Source organism: Nerophis lumbriciformis, linkage group LG25 (genome assembly GCF_033978685.3).
Source record: "Nerophis lumbriciformis linkage group LG25, RoL_Nlum_v2.1, whole genome shotgun sequence".
NCBI classification, from domain to species: Eukaryota; Metazoa; Chordata; class Actinopteri; order Syngnathiformes; family Syngnathidae; genus Nerophis; species Nerophis lumbriciformis.
In genome coordinates, this window is record NC_084572.2 from 35,536,803 (window position 1) to 35,548,239 (window position 11,437).

An 11,437-nucleotide genomic window follows, 5' to 3' on the forward strand; every position below is an offset into this window, starting at 1 on the left:
TCCTTGTAGGGGGAGCCAAGGGTCTTTTAGGGGGAAATAATTTTAGGAGAACCATGGTACCTTTAGTGGGAAGTCATTTTAAGATGAGCTATGGGGTCCATTTAATAAAACAAGGGCCCCAAAAACTCAGAGCCTAACAAAGCCTAGAAGGTATATATGCTTTCCCTGGGTGTTTCCATCTAGTTACTGGAAGAAAACAAATGTCCAAAATGTCTTACTAAGATGAAGAAAGACAATTCAGAGACAAATTAGGACTCTCGTCCAAACTCTGACTTATTAATAGATTAATTAAAAACTATGTCTCAGTACTTTGGTCAATTTATTGAAGTTTTTTAATGTTTGGAAGTAGTCCAGGTGTTCATCATAACCAAGTTTTTTTCTCCTTCCAGGCGTTCGTTGAAATTGGATCAATCCCCGCCAGAGGTGGACGAGGACGACGGCCTGTTGCAGAGAAGCTTGCAGGACGAACTTCGAGACAACTACATCAGCTCCAACTCCTTCAAGCCGCCGATGGCCCGCTCGCTGCGCATTAAGGAGGAGCTCCTCAGCCAAAAGCACCGCCTCCTTAGCCAACCTGCTGCTCTGTCTTTGGCCAACCTGGAGTCGGCCGGCCTCCTCAATCACGGTCAGCCGCACTCCTTGCTTGGCCACAAGGGCTCCTCCTCTTTCTGGGGGAGCAAAGCCCACCTTGAAAGCCTGATGAAGCTCAAGCAGGCCAGCGGCGCTCTGAGTGGAGCCCTTGGCGACCTCAAAGACCTCCCTACATTCTTGGAGAACCACCATGGAGCCTTCTCCTTCAAGAGTTCCCTCCATCACCATCACAATCAGGTCTCCAAGGCCCCGCATCACCACAACGACAGCAAGCGAGACCACGGCCATTCACCACCAGTCGACCTGAAGATCCCCCAGGTTCGAGGCATGGATCTCTCCTGGGACTCTCACGCCTCTGAGCTGTATGGCTTTGGTGCCCTCGGGGGAGCGGGTGGCGGACATGTCGAGAGCGCTTTGAGCCGGAAGCTGAGAGCCATTCTGCCCAAGCAGAACCGCCGGGGAGGAAGTCTCGGTAGCCTGCTGGATGGGGCAACAGACTACTGGACCGCCGACTTGGACCACTCTGCTTCCGGTCCAGCATACTTAAACTCAGATGTGGATGGGGACCCAAACTCCAAGCAGCCAAGGAAGAAGAGGGGTCGTTATCGTCAGTACAATACAGAGATCCTTGAGGAGGCCATCGCCGTGGTGATGAACGGGAAGATGAGTGTCTCTAAGGCCCAGAACATGTACGGCATCCCGCACAGCACTCTGGAGTACAAAGTCAAGGAGCGCATGGGAACACTGAAGAACCCTCCAAAGAAGAAACTCAAGCTGATGATGAAGATGGAAGCAGGCGGCCCAGATTTTCCCAGTGAGTCCGAAAACACGCCTGGCGTGACTCCGCGAGATGACGCACCCCAACTGGCAGCCGCCGAGCTGAAAGACAACGTCAAAGAAGAGCTTGAATCGATGGATTAGAAAACCGCCACACGTAAAACCTCAGTCGAAAGACCTTTGAAAAACCACGGGGCTTTAGTTGTGCCAATTTCCTTTGCAGTATCGGGTGAGCACAAACGCAGGGATAAAAACAGAAGAAACACAACTCATCATAACTTTTTTGGCACCGAATCGGTGCTCCTGACGCATTTGTTTAGGTTTTCTATAGAAATGCAGCGAGAGACAAAAAATTTAATGACGATTTAATGAAATTTCCTCAAGCATGCTGATAATCCCTGGCCCGAAGAACCTGGGGAACCTCGAAGGTCGCCGCTTGAGAGCGCAGCGCGGGCTTTCTTTGGGAACTATCCAATTTGGGCCAACGACGAGGGGACGCTCCAAAATAATCTCTTGACAAATTACCGCCCCTACGTCACGCAGTCAAATTGGCGAGTGACGACTGGTTTTGAAGTCGACTGTAAGTTTTAATCACGCCGTCAAGATTCTTCATCAGGGTTGTGAATCCAAACCCACCTGCCAGGTAGCCATGATGCTTTAACTGCAAAACCTTTCTTTCCTCCTTACGATGTTCTACTGGGTTCTCTGCGGACAAAAGCGACGTTCGGAACGAGAAGACACACAAAAGTCATTCAGGGATGCATGTTTGTGAGTTTTGTGAAGAAAACTACTGACTTCTAGGATCATTTCCTCTATCTTTATCTTTTCTTTTGATTTGTTTTGCTTTCTTTTGCACTACACTTTGGGTCTTGCGCTTACGGACCAGGTTACCTCGGCATTGTTGCCCTTCGCATCATGCACTTATTATGGTCTGTCTCACAAGCCCAGTCGCAACCTCGCATTGGGTCATGGGGGCGGGCTCGCCGCCTTTGCGCGCCGGTCCACAATCAGAGACCTCCAAATCTGATTGTGGATCAGGTGCTTCTAAAGGTAGCGCGCCACCTCATGGACCTCCATCAGTGTCTCACGGCCGATCCTGGAAGGTTGTCGGAATTGTCTCGGAACGGTGACCGAGGTTGTCTGTACTTAACGAGGGCCTTCCAGGATCGGCGTCAAACTCAGCTGCTATCCAGTTGATGACCCTGCTCCTATGCTAATTTTTTAGCCAGCCTCAGCTAACGAGTTTAGCTAGTCCCGGCTTACGACGACACTTTTCTTTCCTTGTTTTCTAATCAAGTGGCTCAACTAATCGAGTTCCTCTCCACCGAATTTCAAGTTTTAAAGGCAGTTTTACTACGACAATGTGCATTTATAGAGGGTTGTTTGTTTTGGGGTGGTGGGTGGGTTCATATGCAGTTTGGGTGGGGAAAGAGTGGGGTAAAGTCAGATTTAATATATTATAAATTATTATGACTGATAAAAGCCAATCGTGATTCTGGGAGGTTTCATTTCTGCTGGGTTTTTTTTTAACTCAGGGTAACTGAGACGTGGCTTTCAAATCCTGTAGGACAGTCAAGACTTCTGCTCAGCACTAAGTACCACGTGATAGCAGCTCCATGGCTCATGTTGACTTTGGTTGGAGCGGACTCGTACCCGAACCACTACGCCAGAGCACTTTCAGACATTACGAGCTGTATGCATGTAGCCTAGCCCGTCTCTGGGGGACGACGGCGGAGCATGCGTTAGCGTTCAGGACGATGTAGCTGCGACAGAAACCACTTATCTCCGTCTCCCGCGGTGAAGTGGTTTCCAGCTAGAAAGAACATCCCTCAGACGACGGAGGTGGAAACAAAAAAAAATTGCTGGTTTTGCTTTCCTCAGTCAGTGAAGCTTTTTGCTTGTCATGTGTTTTGTTTTTGCTAACCGTTGCTATTTTTGGCCGGGGCGGTTCCCCCCCCTTTAAATGTTCTCTACATGTATTTATTTGTTTTCTTCCCAATGGCACGCACTGTTCGGTTCTTGGCTGATTTTGGGGGTCGTCGTGTTGACGACTCGGGCACAGGCATGTCATCGTTATTGAATTAGCGTTAGCGCCCCTCGCTAGCTGTTTCCTACAATCCCCCCCCCCTACTAAAGCTTGGTCCCACCCTCGGCCTGATTGGCAGGCATGCACGGCCAGTGGTAAAAGAGGGACACAGAGCAGGGGGGTCTCCATGCATGAAATGCACCCAACACTCGAACAATGCCGAGCATTTGAAGTGTCTAATACGTTCCGAGCATCCGGTCGGAACCGCGAAGGACAATGCACTCGTCCGATATTTAAAAAAAACAAAAACAAGCAGTGCGGAAAATTGAAGCACTTGTTCACTCTGAGAAACTTTGTTGAACGCATGTAGCGCACGCTAAACAAGATTTGCATGTTAAAAAAAACACTCAACGTGATTGGCACTTACTGCGCAACTTTGCATGGTGAAACCATCAGCACTTAGACTCCGCCCCACGTGCCCCACCCACGCCCCCAAGTCATTCGCCAAGACTCTTAAGGTCTTCTCAGTCCCACTTTCAGTCATCAACCGCGGGTGCGTGCCATTCATTTGACTTTCTATTGATTGTTTGTGTTCATGTGATCAACACCCCCCCTACGACAAAAAAAAAAACATGACTCGACTCAACACTAATGTATTTGTACGCAATGGAACACACGCTCACGTTGAATGTAGTCAGCCAATGTCAGTTCATCCGGAATATTCCGCTCCAGGTTTTTGCTTCACGCCGGCAACCTCCCCTCCCCACAGAAGGTGGGGGGGCGGCGTGGGCGTGTCTCAGGATGGAGCCGCCGGGAGGCGGCAACAATATTTGTCAGTCGGAAAGTGGCTACACATGTACACGTAACTACCTGAACCAGATGGACATATTTATAGAAAGAGTTATATGAAAGATATATGGATCACGTCTTATACCTCAGTTCACAATAAGGACTTCATTCCGTGCCTCGTACTTTGCGGTATCTTGTACTCCAGAGCCTAGCGAGGGGATGGGAACTTCTTTCCTCCGCTAGCTCTTGTTTTTGTTTTTTTTGTACTTTCTCTTAAGTGTCGCCTCCCTCCGGCTACGGGGGGGGAGGCGTCGAGTGTCTGACTGACTAATATTCGCCGCCCTACCTCTTTCACCACTGAAGTCTCCGTTCTGCAACAACAAAACCTTACAGCGGTCGAAACGGGAGGAGTCCCGTCGCGGGACCGCCCGCAAACGTCGCATTTCTTCCTCGGGGAGGAAAAAAAAAACGGCCAAACATTTTGGCCCTCGCTCGTCCGGTTTCACCCCGGGAGGTTGTTTTTCTCTTAAATCGAAACCCGACTCCGGGGTGAAAGCGGACTCTTTTTGTTCGAGGGGACTTTCTCATCCGAGGAATCGGAGACGAGCCGCTGGGAGGAGTAAACCTCTTCACTCAAAAAAGATGTTGTGAGGAGGCGTGGCCTGCAGCCCTGCAGCGAGGCGGGGTGTGCCGGGGTGTGAGTCCTCCGCAATTTGCAAATTGTGGTGGACTCGCATCTCCGGGTTCCTCGGACCACCAATGACGGACATGACAGGCTTGACGGTTTGGAGATTTTGTTTATTTTGTAATAAACTCGCTCTCTTCTGCCCGTCTCACTCTTCCGGTCGCTTTTCAGCCTTCCGCGTCTCCGTCTCCGTCTCGCTTTCGCTCATGCTCGGGTTTGTTAACTCCCACTTCACCAACCTCGTCCTTCTCGGCTGCCGCCTTTTTGTAGAGTGACAGGTGATCAGACAACTTCGCCCAGGTGGGCCATCAACGCACCTGTCACCCGGCACACCCCCCCCCCCGCCTCTCTGCAGGGCTGCAGGCCACGCCTCCTCACAGATGTATTCTATGGAACCACAGGAATAGTCTATTTACGTTTCTACACGCTTCGCTAAATCATTCTCATGCTAGCTTCTTTTTACGCCGACTCGACGTTTTTCGAGCGAAAAAAAAAACTGCCAGGAAGAGACAAGTCCGAAACGCAAACTGCGCAAAACCTCACAAGACGCTACGTGGCCCGCCATCTTGTAGACGCCACTCTTTGTGGTCGTTTTTGCTTCTCGCCCCTTACGCCGCGCTGGCTTCTGGTTACCGCCGGTACCTCAGGTCTGAACTTCAAAGCAGCTGATTGTACGAATCAGGACTTTACAGATTGGAATAGTTGTTGTTGTTGTTGTTGTCTTACTTTCTTAAGTCAGGTTAGATGTGAATACATGGTGGCGTTCTCTGAGCACACACACACACACACACACACTCACACACACTCACACACACACACGCTCATTGTCAGGTAGCCATACTTTGAGTGGGTGGGCTCGTACGATTAATTATGAGGCGCCGTCTCTCTTTTAGCAGCAGGTGGGTGTGTTTGGTCTCTGCAAACGTTTCGTTTCCTAACGCTCCCGTCACCTGTGTCTCCCGCTCACTGGCTGTCTCCCGCTCACACAATTCTCCCATAAGCCACACCCGCTAATTTTTCCGATAAAAAAATATTCCCCCGTATATAAGCCGGACCGGACTATAAGCCGTGGATATGAGTTAATTACACAGAAATACCCTGTAAATGTTTATTTACATACCTAAATTGTTTCCCAAGCGGCAGTAAAATGGCCGATCAAACAAAACAGAAGTCGTCGTCATGGACCCTCCAATCAGGACTCAATAACACCACGGTGACGTTTCGGCGAATTCACTGAGGAATTTGCCAAACTGAAACAATACGAAAAGAATGCCATTAATAATATTAACACAGCCACTCGTAAACGTGTTAGCATATTAGCCAATGCTAACGACGCTAGCTGCACGTACAAATATGCATGAAAACACTCCTACAGACGCTTTAGTTGGTAAGAATTGTTTTAGTTACATTGTAAAACTTGCAAACAGACAGACTGCACTTCTACTTCCGGTTCAGAGCTTCAAACAGCAGGAATTCAGATTCACCCCGCGGCACTTTACAGTGAGCGAACTCGTCGGAAAGATGGCGCCGTAGCACAAACAAAAAAATAATGCCATTGTTAAGTTAATAATAATAAAACACAGACAATCGTAAATAACTTTAAACTAAACTTAAAAAAAAAAACTCCACGGTGACGTTTTGGCGAATTTACTGAGAAATTTGTGAAAAACTGAACCAAAACAAAAACAACACTCTTAAACGTGTTAGTATATTAGCTAATGTTAACGACGCTAGCTTGATTACATTACGATAGCACGTGCAAATATGCATACTTGCCAACCCTCCCGGATTTTCCCGTAGACTCCCGAAATTCAGCGCCTCTCCCAAAAACCTTCCGGGACAAATTTTCTCCCGAAAATCTCCCGAAATTCAGGCGGCGCTGGAAGCCGCGCCCCATCCAGCTCCATGCGGACCTGAGTGACGTCAGGTGCGCAACACCACGTAAATCGTTGGCCAACCAAAAAGTAACCCCAGTACGCTATAGCCAACATTCACCAGGAGATGGCAACAGACAAACATAGATCACTCTATTACATTCCTCCCCTTTTAGAAATGTATAGAAGTTACTCAAAATAAATAAACAACCCAACCAAAAAATGCAGCAGCTCAATTAAAAAACTGTACTTAAGCCACATTCTTTTCTTTTTTTTTTTAGTACTGAACTCTTAACCCTCATTTGTAAAAAAAAATAACATGCTTATTATACAAACAGTATTTGTACACCTTTAACACAGATTTTTATACTGTCTTCAGAGATTCTGTTTTTTTGGTGGTACTCGAAACCTTTCTGGGTACCTGCGAAAGGGTGTTCAGCATGGTTGGAAAAATAGTGACAGAGAATAGAACAGGGATGGACAATTCAACCCTTAACTCAACAATGAGTAGATGAGTGTTATGTGTGTGTATATGTGTAAATAAATGAACACTGAAATTCAAGTAATTCAAGTATTTATATATATATATATATATATATATATATATATATATATATGTATATATATATATATATATATATATATATATATATATATACATATATATAATAAAATAAATATATATTTAGCTAGAATTCACTCAAAGTCAAGTATTTCTTATATGTATATATATATATATATATATATATATATATATATATATATATATATATATATATATATATATATATATGAAATACTTGATTTGGTGAATTCTAGCTGTAAATATACTCCTCCCCTATTAGCCCCGCCCCCAACCACGCCCCGCCCCACCCCGACCACGCCCCCACCCCCCACTCACCCCCCACCTCCCGAAATCGGAGGTCTCAAGGTTGGCAAGTATGATGAAAACACTCCTACAGACGTCACACATGGGACGCTTTAGTAAGTAAGAATTGTTTTAGTTACATTGTAAAACTTACAAACGTTGCTTGGAGTGACGAATGAAGAATCCACTTGAGTAGAACCGCTATGGACGGCGCAAAGACGGAACGGCACGTCTACTTCCGGTTCAAAACTTTACACGGCGGGGATTCACATCCACCCCAGCCGCTGGTCGAGCCGAACCGTCCTGTGCCACACAGAAATACTTTTGGTGCCCTTACAAGCGATCGGAAATCACAAAAAAATATTTCACTTTAACGACTATATTGCGACAAATTTTTGCAGAAAAGTCCGGTCTGGAAGACACACGAAAACGGCACTTCTACTTCCGCTTCAAACAGCAGGAATTCGGATTCACCCCCGCGGCACCTTGCAGTGAGCGAAATCGTCCAGAAGATGGCGCCGTAGCACAAACAATAACACCTTTCCAGTGTCGTTGCTTGTCTTTTTTTCTTAAAACTATTTGCGTTATGGAGGAAAAATCCATAAATTAGCCGCGGGGTTCAAAGCGTGGGGGGGAAATAGTAGCGGCTTACAGTCCGGGATTGACGCTCCTTTCTTTTATAAGCAGACTGAGCGAGATGAAGGAACCAATCCGTTCTCAGACAAAGGTTGCCTTCCTCCTCGGTCCGTATCGCATTAAAGGCTAAAAGCTGGCAATCAGCGGGGGCTAAAAGAAGAGCTAATAGAGCCGCTCAAATGTCTTTATTTTTTTTATTTTGAAAATGTCAAAGTGTTTGCGTGGACTGCAGCCAGCGAGCGGTCAGTGGGCGGCGGCTAAATGCGAGACTTAAAAGGCCAAACACGCCTCGGAAGCGATGACGGTGAGGCGTCACCTTTTGTCACTTTTCACTCAAGAGTCGCTTCTCGACAGCTCGCTCGGGTCCAAGTCCGGGCAAAGGGTGTCCAAAAATGCAGGCCGGGGGGCCATTTCTGAAGCTTAACACCTATTCGTCGATTATTGTTAGCTTTTGTGGGAATCTTAACGACTCAGATCACGCTACTTTTATCGGCACCGACCGAACTTCATCTGCACTACCGGGTATCGAGTCACGTAAAACTAAACGGCGCCATATTTTGATACATTTGTGCTAAATACTGGAAAACTAAACGTCTTGACACGAAACATTGTAACAAAACTTTCTGAAACAAAAAATTGTGAACACAAAACAGTACAAAATTAAACAATATGACACAAAACATTCCTGACACGAACTATCGTCACGTGAAATATCGTCACGCAAAATATCTTTACATAACACGAAATGTATGATGTAAAATTCTGTCAAATGAAATGTGAGCCAAAACATTGTAACATGAAACATTGTAACACAAAAGAAAGACATGAAATGTCGGAACACAAAACGCCATAAATGGAAATGTCGTGAAACGAAACATTGTAACATGAAACTTGCTAACAAAAAATGTTAAACACGAAAACTAGGAACACAAATCAGCATAAAAAGAAACATCGTAACACGAAATGTAACACAAAACATTATAAAACAAAATATTGTAACACCAAACATTCTTGACATGAAATGTCGTAACACAAATTATGTTAACATAACATAACGTTACATCAAACGTCGTAAACACGAAACGTACGACGTAAAATACCGACACAAAACATTGTAACATTAAACTTGCTAACAAAACATTGTAACATTAAACTTGCTAAGAAAACATTGTAACATTAAACTTGCTAACAAAAAATTTTAAACACAAAATTTAGGAACCCAAAACGCCATAAAAAGAAACATCGTAAGACGAAATGTAACGCAAAATATTGTGACACCAAGCATTGTTGACATGGATTATCGTAACTCAAAATATCTTAACATAATGTTACATCAAACGTCGTAAACACGAAATGTATGACGTAAAATACTGTAAAATGAAATGTGAGACGAAACATCGTAACATGAAACATTGTAACACAAAACGAAGAAATTAAATGTCGGAACACAAAACGCCGTAAAATGAAATGTCGTGACACGAAACATTGTAACATGAAACTTGCTCACAAAAAAATTTAAACACAAAAATTAGGAACCCAAAACGCCATTAATAAAAACATCGTAAGACGAAATGTAACACAAAATATTGTGACACCAAACATTGTTGACATGGATTGTCGTAACTCAAAATATCTTAACATAATGTTACATCAAACGTCATAAACACGAAACGTATGACGTAAAATACTGTAAATTGAAATGTGAGACGAAACATCGTAACATGAAACAGGCTACTATTAGCATGGGCCAACTACGATGAAAACCACAACTAAGATGACCGTGACAGTCAAACAGTAATAATAAGCGCCACACTTACAGTACAAGCACTTTGTAGGGCGCAACGTTGCACGTTTAGCTGGAAAAAGCTACTTTCCTGGTTGGACAACATACTATAGATGGCACATTCACCACTGCCAGCTAATGGGACTCAAATACAATAACAACTGGTTGTTGTTTTTTAAACGTTACATTAAAAAAATTAGAATTTTAACATCAAACTAAAAAAAATCTATAGAACATTTAGCTTATTCGGCGCTATAAGATGAAAGTGATTAGGCTCATTTACGTTGTTATTAAAAGCAATATTGGACGCTTACCGAAAAAACAATCTTTAACCAAGGCAACGTTTTGTCTTTAACTGAAAAAGATGTTAACTAGGACGTTCATTAACCAACTCAACATTTCATCTTTAACTGAAAAATACGTTAACCAGGACGTTTACTAACCAAGGCACTATTTCATAAAAGACGTTAACCAGGACGTTCACTAACCAAGCAAATGTTCGTATTTAACTGAAAAATACGTTAACCAGGACGTTTACTAACCAAGGCACTATTTCGTAAAAGATGTTAACCAGGACGTTCATTAACCAACTCAACATTTCATCTTTAACTGAAAAAGACGTTAACCAGGACGTTTACTAACCAAGGCACTATTTCGTACAAGACGTTAACCAGGACGTTCATTAACCAAGCAACTTTTCGTATTTAACTGAAAAAGAACGTTAACCAGAATGTTCATTAACCAACTCAACATTTCATCTTTAACTGAAAAAGACGTTAACCAGGACGTTCACTAACCAAGCAACTTTTCGTATTTAACTGAAAAAGAACGTTAACCAGGACGTTCATTAACCAACTCAACATTTCATCTTTAACTGAAAACTACGTTAACCAGGACATTCACTAACCAAGCAACTGTTCGTATTTAACTGAAAAATACGTTAACCAGGACGTTTACTAACCAAGGCACTATTTCGTAAAAGATGTTAACCAGGACGTTCATTAACCAACTCAACATTTCATCTTTAACTGAAAAAGACGTTAACCAGGACATTTACTAACCAAGGCACTATTTCGTAAAAGACGTTAACCAGGACGTTCATTAACCAAGCAACTTTTCGTATTTAACTGAAAAAGAACGTTAACCAGAATGTTCATTAACCAACTCAACATTTCATCTTTAACTGAAAAAGACGTTAACCAGGACGTTCACTAACCAAGCAACTTTTCGTATTTAACTGAAAAAGAACGTTAACCAGGACGTTCGTTAACCAACTCAACATTTCATCTTTAACTGAAAAAGAACGTTAACCAAAGCAACATTGCGTATTTAACTGAAAAAGAACGTTAACCAGGACGTTCACTAACCAAGCAACTTTTCGTATTTAACTGAAAAAGATGTTAACCAG

The 11,437-nt window shown here is 43.9% G+C and overlaps 1 protein-coding gene across 2 annotated transcripts in view; it reads left to right on the plus strand.

Annotated features, from left to right (window-relative positions):
• lcor (ligand dependent nuclear receptor corepressor) overlaps positions 1–2,740 on the plus strand; it is a 175,070-nt gene extending 172,330 nt beyond the window's left edge. For both annotated transcript variants that reach the window (XM_061984296.1, XM_061984297.1), the window contains exon 7: positions 390–2,740. In XM_061984296.1, coding sequence (XP_061840280.1) covers positions 390–1,512 — 1,123 coding nt within the window. In that variant the 3' untranslated portion in view covers positions 1,513–2,740. The remainder of the gene's footprint in view (positions 1–389) is intronic.
• The last annotated feature ends 8,697 nt before the right edge of the window (positions 2,741–11,437 follow it).